The sequence below is a fragment of the Anopheles moucheti genome, chromosome 2, assembly GCF_943734755.1.
Source record: "Anopheles moucheti chromosome 2, idAnoMoucSN_F20_07, whole genome shotgun sequence".
NCBI lineage: Eukaryota > Metazoa > Arthropoda > Insecta > Diptera > Culicidae > Anopheles > Anopheles moucheti.
The window spans coordinates 31,441,814-31,464,402 of NC_069140.1; the positions used below are offsets into that span (position 1 = coordinate 31,441,814).

The window sequence follows — 22,589 nt, forward strand, 5'->3', positions numbered from 1 at the left end:
TTGGTTGCGGTAGTGTGGTGTGAAGGAGAAAGACAGGGTAGCGGGGAGCGCAAATGTCATCGTTTGACAGATTGCTTGAAGCAAACGTACGGCTGTGTGATTCGGGGTTATCTTTACCTGTCCGAGGCTTGCAACCATTGTGGTGACACGGAAACATTTTCCTGTTGAGCAATAGTGCAGTAAATTTCACCGAGCGTGCACGTAATTGTCGCTTGTCGTATGTACAATGTAGCAGCTCTTTTCCATTGGTCTACACATCCTTATCAAAATAGCATCGATTCGGAAAAACAACTAACCAGTTTATCTCGATTGTCTTTTCTCATCGGCTCTAGGTTCCCCAAACAGTTTACCAAACACCACGCCGGAATAGTTATTAATCATTAATCATCACGCGGGGGAAGTCTATCCGCAAACTTCCCGATCTCTGCTATAGGTTAGCGTTACGTAGCGACAGTACAACCAAACAGCACACAGTATGGCCAGCAGTGACGATCAATGGCTGAAAGAGGACGGATATTTGAATGTGGATGCTGAATCCCATGCAATCACTTACCACCCGTTTTTGAACGTAATTCTCGTTATCGGAAGTAACAGCGAGGTGAAGCTTCTGGATGTGAATTCCGGTGTCATACTACAAAGTTACAGAATATCGGGTATGGATTGCTCTGTTTGTTCTGCGGGCGCTTAAAACACGACCAGTTAATCATTCGTTTTCTTATATCTTGCTTTTGTTTTCTTCACAGATCTTAATTCAGTACGATGCCGGTACTTGCCCCAGCAGGATAAGCTACTTATTTGGAATGGTCGCAACATTTGCATGCGCGGCGATTACAATGGTGTGCTGCTGCTGGACACAATCCTTCAGGCCCCGGTCACGTCGAACGACGATCGTGTGCGTTTGGAGTTGTTGCTGTCCGAGGCGCATTTGTTTCTGCAGTGTCTCCAGAATCTGGAAGAGCACGGTCTGGAGAATATGAGTGACGTTACGAACGAGCTGACGCAAAAGATCAACGAGGCACAGTCGCATTCGAAACGTGGCATAAAGGCCCAAAAATGGGAAACGGTGTGTCTGGAGCTGCCACACTCTTCATTACGGATGGTAGCAAGCGGTGTGGTGATGCAGCTACGCCGGCTCGATCAGCACATCCCAGCGATGGCTATTGCCTCGGCAATAAATGAACGATTGACTGATTTGCTTCGGGGGGCCCGTGTCAACGAATCGGCCAAATCGGTGCAACGATTTCAGATGTACTCGGAGGCGGCCCGCCGACAAACATTCGAAGCGTGGCCACACATGGACTATAAATGGGTACTGCCAGATCAGATGGCTCAAGCCGGTTTCTATCATCAGCCAGGCGAGAATGGGAACAAGGATCGGGCGATGTGTTTTACCTGCACCGTGTGTCTCGTATGCTGGGAGAAAACAGACGAACCGTGGTCCGAACACGAGCGTCACTCACCAGACTGCCCGTTCGTAAAGGGAGAGTTCACGCAAAATGTTCCACTGTCTGTAACGTACGCAACGAGTCCGGCCGTCGCGACGGCCGGCTTCAGTTTGATATCTTCTGGCGATCGAGGTGTGGTATTCTGCACCGGCAATTCAGCCGGGGATGTAACGGTGTGGAACATTGAAAGGCAGTTGACAAAGGTGCATGAGTTTCAAGTGAAGCTACATCCGGACATACTGACGACGACATCCATCAGCCCGACCGCGACAGTTAATTCACTCGAGCTGAACGCTTTGGCTGCATACTTTGTTCGATCGCCGGCTGGCGGCGCAATGCAGCAGCGACGTGCATCACTTTCCTTGAAACCTAAAATGCTCGGCACTAAAATAGTGGCCGGTGTACGGGTGAAAAGCACGGAAACGTTCGATAAGGATACTTATGATGTGTACGAACATGATGCAGAAACGACACTGCTGCTGATTGTGTACAACATCGAAGACCCCATCATGGAGGACACAGTTCCCGGTTCACCAACGCTGAGCTCCAACCCACAGGCCAGTTTGACGCTAAGCACTGGCGTAGGTAGCAATGCAAAGAAATCCAACCTGTTTACCATCATGGAGAGTACGGAGGATGAATCTGTTAAACTGTTGGCCGAACGTACAAACATGCTGATGGACGAATTGAAGCACGCGAAACAAAAACTGGCAACACAAAAGACGAACAAAACGAAAAAGAAGCACTATGCGGATGTTAGTGAGAATGATAGCGGTAAGATTAAAATCCTGGATACACTTACCACATTACCATCCACATCGATGAACATAGTGACGGATGCGTTGGCCACCGGTATTAGCACTACGGTGTCCGGTAGCGGAGAGGTTGGCGGTGGCAGCGAAGGTGGTGGTGGTACAGGTGATGGTGGAGGTGGTGGTGAAAGTGCAAATGCGACGGAAAGCACTATTTTTTGCATACCTCTACAGTACATCGAACTATCGCCAATAATGATGGACTCGTGTGCCCATTACTACATCTCGGATATAGTTCCATCGAGCGATAATCGCCATTTGCTAGTCGTGGTTAAATACGATCCTGAGATTGCAGCGAAAAAATCAACCAGAGATCCTAGTGCCTCTAGTGCGGATGCGGCAAATGAAGATCAGCAAAAGGAGGAGGATGGTACCGACTCATCTGGCCCACTGTGGTATACCGTTTTGCTGCTGTACTCGTTAAATGAAGATGGCTTGGTGCGGCTTGATGAGCCACTGATGCTGTTCTTGAACCAGGACCAAGTCCCGCTTGAGATAACGATGTTGCCGAAGTGTGACGGTACTGGACGCCACTTTGGCGGTCCGGAAACCGAGCAAGGTATCTTCGTGATGACCTGTGCTGATGGCAAGTTGCGTATTGTTGCGATAAAAACCCTAACAATCATTTCGGACGCCTCTGTAAAGGATGATCGGTTCGTTTCGGCAACGTACTGCAAAAGCTTAGAGCGGCTGTGCGGTTGCACTGCGAAGGGATGCCTTCATTTCTACTCGTTCTACGATCTAGATGCAGATTCGAGCGATGAGCGTGACGAAGAGATCGTTGTGCAAACGCCATTAGCAGTGGTTAACGATTCAAGCGACAAATCTTACGGAACGACGGGCGTTGATGGCATTGTGCCGATTGATGTGATTGATAATATGAGCGCTACGTCCACTGGGCCATCAGCAGCGGGAGTGGCAAATAGTTCAGGAACAACTGGAACAACGCAGCAACAGCAAGCACAGCATCATCCGGACGGTGTGGGTTTGGAATGGTTGTTAGCTTTCCGCAAGGACGTCAGCAACCTGAACAACTTGAAGATGCTTCACACGTTGACGCTTTTTAGTGAGTTGTTAACGCCATATTCAGCTGAAGTACCCGCTTGTTGGAATGAACTGGAGCAAGCCCAAAAGCAACGGCGAAATCCGCAACACTTACGGCCCGGAGATGATATGCATCTGACGAAAACATGGCGATTACACAATGATGCGTGCGTATCGACCGATAGAAGTGTGGCTATTGATTATCTTCATTTATTTAATTTGCTCTCTCATTCTGTGTACGTTAACAGTTCGACCTGGGATGAACATCTGATAGAGCTGAATTTGCCAAAATGTACCTCGCTCGGTCATATCGATTTTAAGTTTTCTCTCTATCAACCGTGCGCCAATTCACCCGCCATCCAGGTGACGTTGTTGAAGCAGAAGTCTATGGGCCTGTGCACACGCCGTAAAACGCAATCGATAAATCGGGTCGATGAGTCTATCAACTTTAACATCGGTGCCGGCGAAGGCAAACGTATGTGGAACTGAAACATTTGCACTTCATTGTACTTATCAGATGTTTATTTTTGGATTGTTTTTTTTTTTGCATGTTTTGCAGATTTCGTTGAGAATCCGGTGTTGAGTGAAGAGTATTTACAAGCCCGAAATGCGGAGATCGTTGTCGGTCCAATCGAGTTGGCTTCCTGTATGGATCTGAGTGAACAGGGTGGTTGCGTAACGCTTACGAGTCCTAAACTACTGAAGTCCAAAGGCCGGAACTATTTGCTGCACATTAAAACGATGACAGATCTGTCGAAGGACGGGCAAGGTAAAACTAGAGGTAAGCATGCATGTTGTTGCAACCATCTCTTATATCCTTTTGGGAAATAGAACAGGCTAAATGCGAATGTTGCAATAGGTACATGTTGGCTAATAATATCTGGTATGATACGTTGGGGTTGGGGGTTTATCTGCTATGATACGTCCTTGCACTTTATCGTACTTATTATGTTCTTTTTTAATTATTTGACTGTTATCTTCTTTTTTATCTTCTAAACTGACACCACAAATCATATATTGGCTTCGATGTTGACTTCCTTGGTACTGGCCAGCTATTTGTGACTTGTAACCCATAGCTGCAAATTTAATCTTTTATATGGTGGGTTTGGGGTGGTCCGATGGTGTTTTAAGAAGCCGTACCGAACCCACACGACGTTGCCAAGACAAAATCACATCCGGACCGTTCATCCGTAACAAGAACTAACCTCTCGGCTACGTAGTGAGATAAGTCTAGAAAACCAGAAATGACAGGAATGATTATATTTTTGTATTATGGTGGGTTTGGTACAGTCATAATTTTGTTCCGAAAGTATCTTTTTGTCAATCCCAAGTCAAATATTACCGAAAATGCTACAAGATCTCAATGTATTATTAACTGAGTGTGAGTTAAGACGGATTATCCTTTAGTTTTGAACTCCTTGTTTTGAAGAGCAAGTAAAGCATGGGGCATTAGTGTATCGTTGAAATTTTAGTTAAATCTTCGTCTTGTTCAGCAAAGTTACAGTCACAAAGGAATGCTGTCTTTCCTATTTTTCGTTTTTCTTGCATTTTTTACACAAATCTAACAGTTCATACCCAATTACATACAAGGTGGCACAATATTAGAGAATCGAAATGCAGGTGATTTTGGAATCTTCAAGGAAAAGGAAAATAAATAATATTATATTTTCTTTTGGTCGGTCTTTGTGACTTTTCGATCGTTATCGATAAAGTACGAAATTTGGATTGCTCTTAGAAACTTTTCTAAATAAGCTTCCCATGTATTGCCAACATTGTTATAATCAAAATTCTTATTACAAAATTACTGTGCTTCTAACGTTGGTGTCTGTATTTGTCATATTAAAATTCATTACCATTTCATCATTATCATTAATGCAACAACCTGTGCCACCTAAAAACAAACGGAACGAAACCAACATGCAACATGTACCTTCCATCTAATAATCACGTACCGACCGTTAATACTAACACAAAATCTACAATCTATGTTGTTCTGTCGGTCTGATTTGTCGCCTTCCTGCCTTCAGTACCGGTTCGGAAGAAGGGCATTACGAGCATTCTACTGACATCATTGTCGAATATCTCGGTACAATCGAACGCGTCACCCGGCACTGTGCAAGTCGGTAAGGACGGCTCGTTGACGATATTCCCCGTGCCCTCGCCGGCAGGGTCCGCTGCAACGATCAAAACAAGAACAAATGATTTCTACATAGGTAAATTTTGTGACCGATTCGCATGTTCGGTTTATCTTCATTTAGTTTGGTTTTCGTTTCTGTAGATCGTTCTGAATTTGTAATTCATTTGAATGTAGTTGCAAACTTTCACACTCGTGAAAGGCTATAGATAGTTACGTGTAAAACGACAGGTGAAAATGTGAAAATTATTGTATACCTATTCCTATACATATACTGATTCTGGAAGCATTAATTGTTCATTTTGGTATCGCGCACTTTTTTGTACTTTAATAAGTACGGTTTTTTAAAATTCTTGTTAGGTTTTATACGTATTATTTTCAGCTAAAGGATATCATTAGTTTTGCGTAAATGTGTAACTACTTCTTAAGATGGAAAGTTTATTTTTCGATTATTCTTATCTTTCCTTTTCCCATAGGGTGTGACTGGTTGAATGAAATATCCATCACCGTCCGAGCCACTCGACAGTTGTACAAGGTTGATCAAGAACGTGCCCAACGGTTAGCTATGTTGGACTCCAATATGCTGCTCGAAAATCTCTTGAGTATTCTCCATCAGCGCAGCGAGGAGAAGGTTAGTGACACTGGTGGTGGTGGTGAGGAGGAAAACGTCACTAAGCCGCCATCACCAGCAAGTACGACGACGACAGCAACACAATTGCCTGACGAGAATATGGTCACAACGCAGCAGAATCTTGCCTTAGACATTCTCATATGGATTGTCACGATTCGTATGATGCGTTACCGATATCCCAAGAATCCATTCGCTAAACGAGCTGCACCAACCGAGGTGCGAAACGTGACTGCAACCGATTTAAACGTACAGCAAACGGAGTGCGTACAAATCATCGAAAAGCATCTTGAGCAAACCATTCGTCATTGTATTGTACTGGCTAATCGTAGTATCGCTCATAAGTGTGTTAAATTTGTATCCTTGGCACTTGAGTAAGTATATTCGTTAATGGTAGGCAGCATTCGGGCAATTCAATATTAAATGTCGAAATTGCTATTTTTGTCTTTTCGTAGGGGAGCCCAAAACATGGTTGATAAAAATGCTTGTAACACGTTCGAGCAATCGTTAAACGATGCCATCATCAAATGCTTGCCAGATATAGTTAATTCGAACCATGCCGGCGCGTTACGTTGGTTCGTTTTGCTCATATCGGGAACCACCCTGGCGGAAAATCATTTAACAGTGGCAGATAATTGCATGAAATTGCTTAAATCGGTGGCAGAGGAGCTGCAAAAGCGTAACAATCCCTACTCTGCACTGTTGCGTACCCGGTTCGGGCTGCATGGTTCACCGTTCGATTCGGAAGTGTTCGATGCACAATCCATGGATGGACGCATCGCGTTCGGAGGTGGTGTAGCGTATCCGTTCGGGTGTGGCACGGCAACAAACGGGCTCAACGTGAATGGTGGCGGAGGAAATGGAGGATGCACTAGCTCTAGCAAGAGTGGCGGAGCGAGCGCCAGTGGACCAATGGGATCTTCCGTGTTGACAGGTCCGTCGCCGATAGATTTGCGGCTTATGTGTTTTGCGGACGGTGCCGATCTCAAGTGTTTGTTCGATCAGCTGCGCAGTCGCAGCATTGGGTCGCACTTCATGGGACTGCTGGAAGTGGAGCCGCTACACTATTCTTGCTGCGCCACGTCCGATGCAACCCGATTGGAAAATATCGATGCAAACGGGAACACCACTACCACTAGCAGCAGCAATGTGAACGGGTTTGTCGGCGGTTCCGGTGGTGGCACTGGAATTGGAAATGGAATAACAATTGAACCCGTATCCACTGCAAACATGTTGATGGAAAATTCGGTCGGCATCGGTGCGTACACTGTGGATGTAAAAGTTGATATTGCAAATGAGCAGGGTGAACATGCTGATACGATGATCGTTTCATACGCTGAACCAGATCAGCAGCAAGCTAATAACAGTAGCAATAATGGCAAAAATTTCAACATCACCGTTGGTCCACCCATTAAAAAGACGATCCAGCAAACGCAATCCAGTGAGGCAGATAAAGAAAATATTGGCGACGCATTGATGAATAATGTGAAAAATGTCCTAGTCGATAAGATTTTCTTTTCGGCACTACAAAAACATAAGCTGAAATCAGCTGTAAATGCGTCTGCGGACACCATTGGCTTTCCGACTTACTTGCAGCAGTCTAAACCGCATACCATCAACATCGGAAGCGACGGAGGAATGTTGAAAGATATAGAAACCTTTGGAGATATGTCCGTGAATGATTCGGAAACTTGTGACGTGTTTAACCCAGCTGAACAGAAGGCTACAACATTAATAATATCGGATACGACTGCTGCGGATGTAGCTGCTTACGGCATAAGCAAGAGCTCTGTTGCCGAAAGTTCGCGTCCGTCGAAGGTTGTGTCCTTCGTTTCGAATGATGCCAATCTGGACATACAGCATGGTCCACACATCTCACTGCTGGACAATAAAATTCAGGAATATTTCGAAGAAAAAAGCACCGAAGCGGATAACGCAATCGATCAATCTGGCGCACTACCATGGCATAAGCTGCTCAGTTGGCCACCAAAGCAGACAATCGTGGTTGAGCGGATGCATTCGTCGGCTATTCGGTATGTTACGCTTGACTTTGGTGCACCAATCATGTTGACGGATGTAATCATTCCCGCCCATTCGGATCTTGCATCGCTCTCAATTGATGTTTGGTGCTTTGAAGAAGAAGCGGATAGCGTAAGATTGGTCGTTTCGCAGGACATTCATTCGCGCACACTTGTGTTGAGCGATTTACAACCGCCACCCATTTGTCGCTATCTCAAGATTACGATTACCGGCCGGTACGGGATGACGGCTACCCGTTGCCGCATACCAATGGGTTCGTTCTACGGTCATATCGTTATCCTAGATCGCGAAGCATACGCCGATCCAGGTAAGTCGAAGCTTGTTAGAAGCGATACAAATATATGTTTGCTGAATTGTTTCATTCCCATTTTCAGTGATGAAATTTTTGCAAAAAAAGAAAACGAATGTGCAGACCCAATTGAAGGTTTTGAAAGCTTTGTACGAAGATGTCCATTGCCGGTACTGTCTGGCGAGCAGCAAGCTGATGGATCTTCTTGTGCCGTATCTTAACAGCGACGCATCGAACATTGCACACATGCAAGCATTCCTAAATCGCATGAAAGACACTTCATTTGGCGGTGGGCTAGGTGCCGATGTGTACGGAACGTATGGCACATACGGCACCTCGGTTGGAACCGGTGGGAATAGTGCCTCTGTAGAGTGCGCTAAGGTGACAGCCGCATACGAAGAGTGCATTGGATTCCAGCACCAGTTGAATGTGATTCGCCGTGTCATTGATCGTATCAGACCATCGATTGATGTGAATAATCCGTTGCTGACACAGCTTATGCTTCCTACACAGCCATCACCGTTGAGCGATTGCACTGACCTAAGTTCTATCTATACGGATAAGCTGCGCGTTATGAGCGAGTGTCTGATTGAGGTTGTACTGCAGCTAATTACAACGTATGGTAGTATGCCTGCGTTGGGAGTGATGGAGCAACAAATTCAACCGCCACCGCAACACATTAATCAAAACATGTGTAATCTACTGTTCGATACTATGGTGATTGCCGGTGATGCTCATACTCAACTCGCTACATGTTCGATGCTTGTTCGAATGTGTTGCTTCGAGTCGTGGTGGGGAGATTTTCTGGCCGATAAGTTTTTAACACTGTACTCGTCACAAAATGAGCGAATTTTCCCACAGGATCGGTAAGTTAAAATGTGTTTTATAACAATGCTATTGGGGGATGATAACCGTAATGTTGGCTTTTTTTTTGGAAACTTCCAGTGTATTCCTACTATTGACCTATTTGGGACGCCGAAGTATCGCCATCGGTCGCAGTCGCACAACGGTGATTGATGCCATTTTGCGCAGTTTGGCCACACTGCTAGCCCCGCTAGCTACGAACAGTGGGTCCGGTTTAAGTATCTGGTGCAGTACTGATTTAAACTTGCTTGGCTGGATATTGCTGTTTTTATCTGTGTGCCTGGATGACGGTACGGAGGGTAGGAAGGATCAAAATAATTTGCGATGGGACTTTATGTCCGGTGAAACGGACATGGTTAAAGCTCGCATGAATATGAACAACAGTGGTCTGCGTACCTTGACGCGATCGTTCAAGAAACGGCTAATTCAAACAAAGCAATACAGCCAACTTTCGGGTAATTAAAGCTGAAAGTTTAAGTATGTTTAAATGTTTTTAATGATGAATATTTTATGTGTTTTAGGAGCTACATCAAAGCTAGAAATGGCATTAAAGCAGCAAGAAAATCAACTAAAAAAACTTACCGTCAACATAAAGCAAAGCTTGGGCGATTACATCAACGAAATCAACAGCAAAATGAAAGAGATCGGCGAATCAACCATTACACCGTTGAGCAAAAACGAACTTTCGCAGGAAGGCAATAGCGTAATATCGTCTTCGTCAAGCGGAAATCACATTGGCTCATCCACCAGCAGTAGTACCACCAACAACCAAGTGTCTGGCACGAAAAGTGGAGGAAAGTTTGTTATCGTTAGAGATGTATCCAGCGAACCAGGTATGCATTCAGCATCAACTTCAAAGGGCGTTGGTGATGTGGCTGGTGGCGGCGAAGGAGAGACTCCATTCGATACAGGGCTGAAGTCGATGAAGATTGATAAAATTATCGTCGTAATTCGGGGCCTGATAGGATTGCTCCTTAGTATGGATTTTACTTGCAACATGGATCTATTCCTTATCACGTGCAAAATAATTGCTCGCTTAGTGTTGGCCTGCCGGCCCGCACTACAGCTATCAAAGATCATTACGACGAACCAATTGCTGCAACTGGTTAGGATTGCAGTGTGGGAAAATCAGCAACAGCCTTGGGCAGTGCATGCAATAACCTGTCTGCTGCAGGATGTGTTGGAGGCAGATAAAAGCTTCAAGGATGGCGAAAATGATTCCACAGAATCACCAGGCGAAGAAGATACTGCAGGTGTTTCGGCGGCAGCTAATCCGATGGGGTCAACCTCGACATTACACTCGATGCGACCGCCGGTGGAGGTACCATATAAGCAACAGCACCAGCAACATCCGCTACAGAACCCGACACATCATGTATTTTGTGATCTTAGCTACGCCGATGTGGCCAAAAATCAGCTACCGTCGGTGGTTGAATGTGATGATCCCGAGATGGAGGAAATATTAATTATCGACGACATATTTTCGGCCCGTGAAAAACGCTTCCTTAAGCGTGATATCGTATCGTTTGCTAGTAAATACAGCATCACGAATAAGTAAGTTGCATCTTAGTTATTGCTTGAAGATTCCATTTAATTATCATGTTGTTTCTCATGTTTTGTAGAACTGTTTCGGCAGCAATGGACGCGCGGCTTGAGATGGGATTGGATACGAACGTAGAAATTGTGCTCCGACGACTGACTACTCGGTCGGCCTTCAATCTTATTAGTAGCTTACCCCACGTATCCATGATACCTGAACTACCCGGTGGTATGAGCGCATCTGTACAACCATCGGAATCATTACTCCCATGGCCAGAGAACATCATTGATGTCTGGTCCGGACCGGAATATCTACAAGGCATAGAGACCAACAGTATGCTAACGGAGGTGTTCGATAAAATTCTTTCCGATCTTCATCAGCTCGACTCATGGCTAAACCTGGAGAAAATTCTTCAGCTCTGGCTGACGTTGAACGGGGAAACACATGAAACTATGCCGGGTACCTGTGCAACCGGATTGAATCCCTATTCCTATTCACGCATTCCGTTTGGCGATCGAGCGGTTAGGGGTCTACTGAAGGCACTAGCCACGCATCCGAACATTAAGCTGCGAGCTTGGTGCCTTGGTTTTCACTGCTTGAATTTAGCGTGCAAACCGCATTTCGAAGCAGACCACCTTGAGCCGACATCTACTAGCAGTGATAACTACTTCCGGCGTATGGGCAATCTGATAGTAAATGACGAAAACTTTGAAAAAATGCTCCTGCGATTTTTCTCTGGTGCCGATCAATCGATGATTTCCATGGACGGTAGTAGCAGTCGTTATGTGAGTATAATTGCATCATAGTAAAACAAGGGCAATATAATGTAAAAATCGATGTATAATATTAATGAAAAATATGTCTTTTGTCTTTTTGCAGGGTGGGCCAACTGTATGTAAGCTTGTGATAGAATTGTTCGGATGGTTGGAGTTACGTTGTAATGTGAAAGATAAGCTAAAGCAGACACTTCTACGAGTGACATTACATCTGGTGCAGTTTGGTGGTGCGATTGGCAACCAACAGGGTCCAATCGATGCCCAGAGTCAAATGATAAAGGTACTGCTGAATTTCCCATTTGACAAAAGCGATTTGGGCATTGCGATGAGCGTCATTGAGTGTGTTTGTAAGTATCTCAAGTTGTTTCATGCAAATCTTATACGATTTCTTCCCTTTGACTGACACATCCGTCTTTTACAGCACATTTGGTATACAACAATGTGGTGAATGTGGAAAAACTATACTGTCAAAAAACGACAGAGAATAGTAATTCTGCTGCCATGTTGGGCGGCGGAATGCGCTTTAGTAGCCTCTTCGCCACCGTCTTCAATGCAGAATCCAATCGCGCTTGTAAATCTGCTACCGATAGTTCGCTGCTGGTAGATTTGCTAAAGCTGGCATCGATACTTGTGAATACGAAAAATCCCCACACTACTGGCACGGGAAGTGAACCAGGTACGACGGATGATGCTCATACCGGGTCGGTAGGAGTACAATCTGTTAGCGTAGATAATTTGAATACTTCGAGCGAAAGTCAGACGGATGAAATAAAAGCAGAACAGCAGCATACCGGAGCTGGTGGTGCGGGAAGTGCGGCAAATGTTTCAGGGAATGGTACTAACGTCGGCAATAGTACAGGGGGCAACAGTGAGACTCGCCCAAAAGTCCCATGCTTTACGGATACAGTGTTGCAACATTCGCCAACAATGAATCGCTTGCTGAGCGCTCTTTCCCATTGCAGTCATTCGTCGTTGACGATGCTGGTAGCGTCAACTGTCAGTTATGGCACTGGTGCTGAAAATAGCGGTGCCAAGACCATTCGAAATACGCATCCGGAACTATGCACCGTAGCGGATGCTGTATTCCAGTTGCTGCTATACCTTAGTCGAACCGCGTCACAGAATGAGCTGGTGGTGAAACCCCTGTTTGAGTATATCAACAACTCGTCCAACGTAAGGCATCCAATGCCCAAGCTACATCTGTCGGAACCATTCCTATGGTTTATACTGAAGGTTCTCGGTACACCTGCATCGGTTGCGATTTTCACTGAACTAGGCGGTATACAGGTACTGTGCGAGAGTTTGGTGCGTAGCAATCGAGCGTTGATTAACACACAACCGAGCCTTGTGTCAATGATAATGCAACGGCTGTCGAAGTCGTCTGTTGGTTTACATGGTGTAAGCGTTGCTAGCGGAAGCGGTATGGCTGGCGGTAACTGCAGTGGAAGCTCCTCAAAGAAAAGCACCCCAATCATAGCCACGCCACGAAACGAAGAGGGTCTAATCAATTTTGCGCCGTACTCCACAATCACTTCGGACAATTTATCGGTACAGGCAGCAGATGTGTTAATACAGGCGCCCCTTGCTTCGCATCGTCGAGCCCGTAATCCTGCATGGAGCTATTTGTTTTACCCGAACGAATCGAATGTTGATCTTACGATCACACTTCCAACGGCCGTGTTGTTAAAGGAGGTACAGCTACAACCTCATCTAGCGACACTTGCTTCGTGTCCTTCGGCTGTAGCAATTGAAGTGACAAGGGACAGTATCCTTGGACCGATACCCATAACTCAGCCCATTTCGACCGTGGGTATGACGTGTATTCGGTTACGCTTTGCACAGCCTGAAATTGCCACCAGCGTAATCATTCGATTATACCGACCGCGCGATGCGCTAAACATTGGTTTAACGCAAATATCTATACTGGGAACGACCACGTTCGGCGAGCTGCCTCAAACAGGAGGAGGACCCTCTGGGTTTGCTGGGGGCTCGATGCAAAGCTGGCCCAATTCCTCCGTTGTAGCGATCGGTGGAGGATCGGGGTCGACCGTTAACCTGAAGCCGTCCAATGATTTGTGCAGCTATCGTAAGGCATTTGGATTAGTCGATATGGACGAAGGAGGTGTCGGATTGGGAGGAACCGGAATTGACGACGATCGTATGGCCGGTGCTGCACGTACCAGTCTTGGTTGGCTGCGTGTGCTAACGCAGTGTTTCAGCGTGACTATATACTATGCCGATCAGCAGCTTGCAAATCGTGTAATTGATGCCGCAAATGAGGTAACGGGATTCATGGAGGCTTGTTGCGCATTGCTAAACATCGCACCGAATAGTCCAAACGATACTCTGCAAAATTTGGAAACCGTTTTGCTTAAGCTGGGATTGCACAGCCGCGAAATGGGCTTGCGACTGATTAACACGCTGCTGCGACAAAGTATACCCCAGACGTTTCAACTCTCGAACGACTCAATCTCTGATCTACTCTATCAGCTGTGCACCATGCAGAATGAGCATACGCGCGATCGGTTGCAAGCCATGCTGGAATGGGTGTTGACGCTTTACGAACGTTACCAGCAAAACATCACCATGGGATCGGGTGGCAGTACGGTAAACCAGCACCACCGATTAGCTCTTCACTCGACAAATCCATACAGCGGTTTTGTACGATGTCTCGCCGCTATTCTGTGGCAAGTCTTTGCAACGGATCTGATTCCCGATCTGCTGGAAATGGTCACGCGTGAATTGTTCGACGTACTTTTCAACTGGCTGCAGGAGCTTAAACAGCACGAAAGCGCTAGTGGACCTTTAAAGAAAGCGATCGATGCGCTGCTCTGTTCGGTTTGCTGCATCCGGCCTGAGTTTTTCACCATGCTCCTGCGGCGCATGGGCGTTCTGGTGCCGAACCTGTCAACTGACCTGACGGCATCGATTTCGGACGATCGTAAGGACGGCGAACGACGAACTGATGATAGCAAGCAGGAAGAGTCGGACACAACAGAATGGTATAGCCATTTGGTGATAGAAGATATTGCGTGCCTGGACTTATCGTGCAGCCAGCTCGCGACAATTGCCATGGCCAGCCAGTCTCCGTTGGCTGTGCAGCAACTGATCGATTCAGGACTGCCGAAGTTATTGAACTCGGTCATCTTGGAGTTTTGTCGCCGGGCGTCGAGCTGTGTCGAACGGCTACGACGAGGGCCGATCAAAGCTGGTGGTAGCGGTAGCGACGGTCAACCTACGGCTCCATCTACAAGTGGAACGACCGAAGGATGTTTAACAGATGCTGATAAATGGAGCGGAGGAGAATCTGCCGACAATGCTACAAATCTCCCGATGGTGAACATTCACAAGGTAACGGAAATTTTGGTCTTCTTTACGGACATGTGTTCCGAGGGACATATGCGCGATTGGTTGGGTAGCCACGAGGGCGCTATCTTCTGGGAGCCATTGTTGCTGTTGCTGTGTAACAGCCATCTAGCAAACGTGACGCGTGAAATAACGACACAATCATGTCTGGAATTGGAGGAATGCTTCATCAAGTTCCTGTCGCGCGTTACCACCTGTCACCCGAAAAATCAGGAAGTGCTAACAATCAACCTAATCTCAGTGATACGAAAGTCGGATCCAACGGAGGAAGCGATGCACAGTAGCGCTGGCGATGGAGGTGCGGTGCCATCCACTTCTATTCCGACGCCAGGACCGCTAACGAAGAGCTGTATTTCTGGCTTTACACGTAGGCTGTTACTACAGATTTTACTTGAAAGCGAAAAGATAATGGTAGCGGTACGTAGCGATCTGCCCCTGATGCAAAGCAAAGAAACAAACGGTGGAGGAGGAGCAGGTGGGCTATACAACTCGATCGCCAATCATCCTTCGAAGCGTCCGAATGCGCATCTTATGCTGTTTCAGTTAAGCACGAATTCCAAATGTCAGGATATACTGGATCAATGTGCTGCTGCCGTATATCAGCCAATAATACCCTCTGCCGTAGCGGTATCTGCTGCAAACGCTGGTGCACAGCCCACGGTTGTTGCCGCTTCTACAGGTTCCTCCGCTGGATCATCGTCCGCTATGCCGGTAGGTGGTCTGGGTGGTGACCTGTCATTGTTATCTGCTGGTGGAAGTACAATAGCAACGGATGTTGGTGGGCAGTCCATGGGTGTCAGCGGACCTAGTAACACACAGAATGAATTTTGGGAGCTTGAATTTCTAAGTGTTGCTGCTGGAGTTACGGCGAAAGATAAGCGGTTGAAGGAGGCAAAAAATCAAGCAACAACAATGCGCCGGAAAGATTTGCTTTCAATGTTTAGTAAGTGGAACATTAACTTTATATCCAGTTGATATCTGTTATCTAATGTTTTGTATTGCTTGTTTTCCATTTGTAGAAATAAAAATGGATGATTCAAAGCTTTCCGTACCGGATGGCATGTTCCTGACACATTCGGCAGTGCCGGAAGTAATTATAACGAGCGACACGACTATCTCGCAGCTGCTAACTATGTTAAAATCCGCGGGCATATCGCTCTCGATTCCGTGCATAAATCTAAACTTGGTAAGTCACAGTAAATACGTTTATTGTTGGTTGGTACGTTACGAACGCAACGATTTGTCTGATTTTTACGTTTTCTTGAAGATTGATGCCAAAACTAGACCCCCTACCGATGCATCTGCTGGAGAGCCGTCCTCCATGTCCTCATCAACCGGTGCGGGATCATCAGCGTACATGCGTGCAACAGAATTTTTGCCCTTACCGTCGCCTCTGCAGATATTCTCTAGTCGTGGAGGTCTCTCGCTGCTAGCACACTATTTACCGACCGTGTATCCCGAAATGCCGAAGAGCAGTGCTCACTACATGGACAAAGATCGTAGTCTGCCGGGAGGAACGGGAGTAGGCAGTGCCGGTGCCGGTAACGAATGGGTAAAACTCGAACAGATGGATGAAATTTACGAGGATTTGGACGATATTGTCGCAGAATCATCGCCGAAAGCACAATCTATTACCGCTATTCCACAACATTCGCTCGCAGCCTTTGCACTGTTCCTAAAGCTTCCGGCCTACTCGGAAGTTTTGCTCAACGATACCGTCCGGGCACAGTGTTTGCTGCGTTTGATACTGGGTGTGACTAGTGACGGTGAGGGTAACGAAATCTACAGTCTGCCCTTATCCAACACATTGCCAACGCTGCCGTTTGAAGTGTTCCGTCAATTGTTGGAATCGTCACCATTGACCACTGATGATGGTGTTCTGTTGCGGCGTATGGTTATCGAAGTTGGTGCAATACATCTCGTATTAAACTGTCTTAGCATCTTTACGCATCACAACAACAATGGATCAGTACGATCCGGTGCGACAACATCAGTGCCGGTTGCAACAAGCAGCAACAGTACAACAAATAATGTAAGTACTATTGTCCTCCCTTAGTTTATGTCCACTGACGGTAAATTGCAACTGTGTGTTTTCTGCAGACATTCGACTCGTTGTATCACGGAATATCTACTGGCAATGGTACCAATAAGTCATCATCCACTATGACTGGTAATGCCACCGCTAACAATTCAGAGGATCAACCGAATGCTGACGATAAAGGGCATATGTACTGGGCTAAGGGAACAGGTTTTGGTACCGGTTCAACACAACAATCGTGGAACGTGGAACAGGCACTGATGCGACAAAAAAGTGAGGAAGAACATGTAACCGTGCTGTTACAGGTAAGTCAAAGCAAATTCTACTTGTGCACTTTTATTTCAAAACTCCTGCTAACGCCACGCTTATTGCCCTGATAGGTGCTGTCGAGTTACATTAATCCTGGCTGCAACAGTTATGTGATTAGCTCCGGCACGGAAGAAATGCACAACTACAAGGATTCGTTTGAATCGGTCGGCGATCTACCACCGATTTTTCTCGATCTCATTCAGCAAAGCTGTCTCATTCCCGCCCTTAGTTCCTATTTGCGCAACGATTCAGGTAAGCGCTGGTTGGTCGAATACGAAACTGAGTGCGGTGTGTGGTAAACAGTTACGTTTTGTTATTTGCAGTGTTGGATATTACGCGACATATACCACTGTATCGCGCCATTTTGCAACTGTTGCGAGCCATTTCTGTGTCTAACCAGCTAGCAATGCTGCTGGTGAACAAGAATGCCAACGAGGGTAAACTGTCCATCGCTGGGTTGTTGTCGAACATGAAAGCCTGTGTGGACACTTATGCTAGTCGATTAAAGTGAGTATATAGAAATAATGATTGATTCATGGTTGCATTGATGTTTTACGTTTGTTTTCTTTTGTTATCCTGCTTTGGGTTATTATAGAGTGAATAAAAAATCCAACTTGAAAGGACAAACGCAAAAAATTATCGTCAGCTTGGACGACGGTGATGATGAAGGGTTAGCACTGATGATGCATGACATTCAACTGACTTCGCTACTGGTGCAAAATGCTACCAACATGGACACCACGAGTGCGGCTGAGGAGGGAGAGAAACAATTGATACCACGACCAATCACAAAATCGGTTGAAGACAAGTATCTGGAGATTATGAAAGCGTTGCAGTTCGGTAAGGAAAACGTCGTAAAACGATGGATTTGTGTTACTTTATCTAATATCGTAAGTTTTTATCCTAAAACAACTCTTTTTTTGTTTTTGCAGACACTTACGAGATGATTGCGGAATCGGAGAATGGGTACCGCTTTACGATTTCACATCATTTTGAAACGAACGTACGAATGGCAGGAGACCGAGGCCATCCAGGGCGTGTGAAACGGTTGGCACAAGAAACGGTCACGTTGTCCACTAGTTTACCCCTATCGTACAGCAGTTCGGTATTTGTACGTTGCGACACGGATCGGTTGGATATCATGAAGGTGCTCATTACCGGGCCGGCAGAAACGCCCTATGCTAACGGTTGCTTCGAATTTGACGTGTACTTCCCACCGGACTATCCCAACTCACCGATGATGATCAACCTGGAAACGACTGGTCGCAATACGGTCCGTTTCAATCCCAATCTGTACAATGACGGTAAGGTTTGCTTATCGGTGCTGAACACGTGGCACGGACGACCGGAAGAAAAGTGGAATGCGCACACATCCAGCTTTCTGCAAGTGCTCGTATCGATTCAGAGCCTCATTCTGGTACCGGAACCATATTTCAATGAGCCTGGGTTCGAGCGCAGCCGAGGTACACCGACCGGTACGCACAGTTCCCGCGAGTACAACAGTAACATCTATCAGGCGTGCGTGCGATACGCGATGCTGGAACAGTTGCGCCATCCGTGTCCCTGTTTCCAGGATGTCATACATGCGCATTTCTGGCTGAAACGCAATGAAATCTGTAACCAGATCGAGGAATGGATTGCCGAACTAAGCCATCCTTTGCAACATGAGCGAACCGGTCGTACGATATCGTTCAATGCGATGGTACTGCGTCGTCAATACAGACAGTTGCGTGAAGAGCTTGCCAAACTGACGCCACCGGAAGGACTAGAAGAGACAGACTATCCGTTTAACGCGGGTAACAATATTACACCTACCACTCCTTCGGGCACTGCCAGCACCGCAAACTCAACCGCATTACCATCGAATGCAGCTCTTCCCACCTGTCCGTCCGGCTCGCTGATCCACTTGTCGTCGTCTTGCTCGTCCTCGTCATCCTCGACGTCATCATCGTCTTCTTCTTCATCGTCGACATCGTCCTCTTCGTCGTCGTCTTCATCTTCATCTTCGAATTTGTCAGTACATAGCCAACAAGCGGCCACGAATGTGGCGGACAGCATAGTAACGGATGGCGGTGGTGATGGTTCCGAGAGTGGCGGTAGTAGCGTCATGCTCCAAATAGGCGTTGTCTCGAACAGCGTTGAAGACGATGCAGAAGTGAAGGACTGTATGCGTGACGGTAATGAGACGGACAGTGGCAGCGGTGGTGGGATGATGACGGAAGAAGTAGCCGTCGTATTTAGTGATCATTCCGAGGAGCAAAGCAGTGAAATCAATGTTCATTCCGGCACCGGTTCGGCGGGCGGTGGTGGTGGCGACTGCAGTGAATCTTCATCTAGCGGCAGCAGCATTATGACGGGCGTTTCGGCAGGATCCGTCGATAATAGTAGCAGCGAATCGACTGCCATAACTGGCGGGCTATCCGAGGAGATGGCCGGCTCTAACCAACTACCGACCGCCGACGACATTAGCAGTATCAATAGCAGCAGCATCGAGAAACCAATTAGTAGCAGTGTACACGAATCCTTAGATGATGATGCTGATCTGTCGCTAGAGGAAATGGCACTGTCAATGGTTTAGGTAAGTGAAGGTAAGCAAACCATGGTTGTCGTTTAATAAATTGTATCCATCTCTTTGCAGACTCATTTCCAGGACGCAGAGCACCTGCTTAGTCATCAAAAAGGGTGTTCCTGTAACTCCAGTTCAGGATAATGGACTGCAGTTACTTCATGCATGCAATGAAACCGGTAGTAGTAAATTCAACACCCCGATTGTTGTATGGTTAAGCGCAAGGGCTACCGCTGGGATTGTGGATCGCGCCCCAGGGTTTGGAAGCGTACAGTGATGTGATATAATTAGTTTTGCTTTCAATGCAATGGAAGAGCTTTCGATCTCACACGAACAATTGAATCAGTTGAAACTCCAAATGCTAGCGAGTGTCGGCAACAACTGGTAGAGGTAGCGCGGCGGTAGTGGGGCGACAAATAGAAGGAATTCAATAACGGTAACGGGCAGTGGAATGAAAAAAATCGTGCATTTTCTGCTTGTTCGTGCATGTGTGTGTATGAGGGAGTGATACAGGATATGCAATTATAATATCCCTTTGAAGAAGCCATAGCAAAGAAGTGAACAAAAAACTCCGTAGTTTAATCACATTAAGTAACACACTTTATTGTCTTTTTCCCATCAAAAAGGGGGTCCGTAATTTTTTTTACATAATTGGAGTAATTCATAAATTTGGGGGAATGATGGGGAAATTTGGGAGAAGAATGATTTTATTTTCAGTTCTACAATGAATGCAACCATGCGATTGTTTTCTTGAATCGGTTTACCGCGTAACTTAATCGCTGTGTGTTCATGTAAACCGCAGCCGTCTTGTATGGCTTTATCGTTTATCTATATATATAATCTTTTGCGCTAGTTGTGTAGTTTTAATGTGGTCTAGTTGACGCAAATGACCCAGTTTAGCGAACAGCAATAATGTTTTACACGCATTAAGTTTAATATTATATTTAACTTTAGTTATGTATTTTTTTGTTCCGGTATTGTAGAAAAAAAATCGTCCTTGCTTGACTCAAGCCTCTAAACTAGGTTAAGGTTAAAATCTCTACTGGATTGTGTCCCCCTCATACACACGACTGATTACACTGGTTTCCGGTAATCTTCAAACTACCGTATTGTCTACCATTTGACTTGGCAGACAATAGACCGATTATACAATCGTCAACTTAGATATCTTTCAAAGGATTCGTTCACTGACTTTTATGGTAAGTATAAATTCACTCCTTTGTTTATTTTCCTCTTACGTTCATTGCGTATGGCATTGGTAAATTGTTATCAAATCGTGAGGCAAATTTGTAGTGTGGAAAAAAAGTTTTGCAATTCTTTATTTTATAACGGAAGCAGCATGCTGTCTCACGATGCAAAACTATCATTGTCTCGTCTCGGTTTGAAAGAAACGAGCAAAAAAAAACGTTGATCAGGGAATAATTCACGGGGTAAAAATTACATGAGCTACTTCCGCTAACATTTATGCGACATATTTGAACAACCCATTGGTGAAACATTACATGTTTCCCGGCCGTACAGCATAGGAAATTCTAGTTTGAGTAAGAGTAAACAGGAAAATACTCTACTCCCGTTAAGCAACGCAGATAAATGATGTATGTTGTAAGTCCAAGGAATCAAATAACATTAACATATTACGAAGGAAACAACACACACACACACATACACATGCAGTAATAAATGTAATTAAAAAAACAGGTTGCATTTAATTTCGTTATAAAACTCTTAATCCGAATATTTATAGTTTTGCCTTATTTTGGGACAAAATCCATTAACCGGATATAACATGCTTACTGAAGAGCAGTCCTTTTATCGTTTGGTCTTTTTTCAAATCTTTGTGAAAATACTTAATGTCTCATTTGCCAATTACGTCCTATCTTTTTATGATGGCTAACGAGTGTTTGCGAAAGACAAAATATTTCGATTTTTAATGTGAGTATCCTGTAAGCTTGCGGTCCAGCTTTTAATCAATTTATATCAGTTGACCATATTCTTTGAAAATTAGACAGATCATTCAGTTTGTTAATGGCAGATTAAGAAAATAACTTCCATCTACGACTTCTTCTTGTCGTTTGATCCATTCTGGAATCATCATGGTCCACTTCATGTTGAACTGGTTTGGCCGGGTAAACATTTGAAATATACTGGCATTGCGGGATAGTCCACAAGTTCATCGAGTGAAGTCTGGTTCGGTATAATTAGCTAAAGGTCAAGAAGTGTTTGACTAAATTGACCAAAATGGTAGAGTCCGTCTTCAGTGGGTCCGCCCCGGTAGTGTATTGGTAGCGAAGTCGGGGTGCACACGACAGGACCGGATCCTCAAAATTCGAATTCCAATCTGAACTATGCAAGACCAACTATCCAGCTACGGTCACGGTAAATAAAGCTACAGTTTGCAGCTACGGTAAATAAAGTCAGAGAAAGGCAGACATCGTAGGTCTAGGCATATTGAGGTTGTTGTGCCCTCCCCATAAATAATATGTAGAAATATATATTCAAATAAAGTCGTGTGCTTTAACATGACGGATAATTTGATTCGAACTGGCAAGTAGTATACCTTCTTTTAAATCATTGCCTTTTTATTACAATTTCATTGTTAATGTTCATCAAATTGCATTCAAAAAATGTTAAAAATGTTAATGATGATCGAAATATATCTTGCAAGAGATTATATTTTTCTCCTTGCGATGGCAAAATGACCATAAACGTACCCAGGCCATATAATTCATACGGTTTCA

At 45.4% G+C, this 22,589-nt stretch overlaps 1 protein-coding gene across 1 annotated transcript; it reads left to right on the forward strand.

Annotated features, from left to right (window-relative positions):
- The first annotated feature begins 475 nt into the window (after positions 1-475).
- Positions 476-21,527, forward strand: LOC128299539 (baculoviral IAP repeat-containing protein 6). The gene is made up of 21 exons (XM_053035537.1): positions 476-653; positions 744-3,468; positions 3,550-3,776; positions 3,861-4,082; positions 5,329-5,514; positions 5,912-6,437; positions 6,519-8,410; positions 8,478-9,258; positions 9,338-9,711; positions 9,778-10,810; positions 10,879-11,581; positions 11,676-11,919; positions 11,994-15,881; positions 15,958-16,124; positions 16,206-16,970; positions 17,039-17,281; positions 17,357-17,537; positions 17,609-17,792; positions 17,881-18,125; positions 18,218-19,863; positions 19,924-21,527. Exons 1-20 carry the CDS (start codon positions 476-478, stop codon positions 19,861-19,863), a joined length of 16,410 nt encoding a protein of 5,469 aa, XP_052891497.1. The 3' UTR covers positions 19,924-21,527.
- Positions 21,528-22,589: the final 1,062 nt, after the last annotated feature.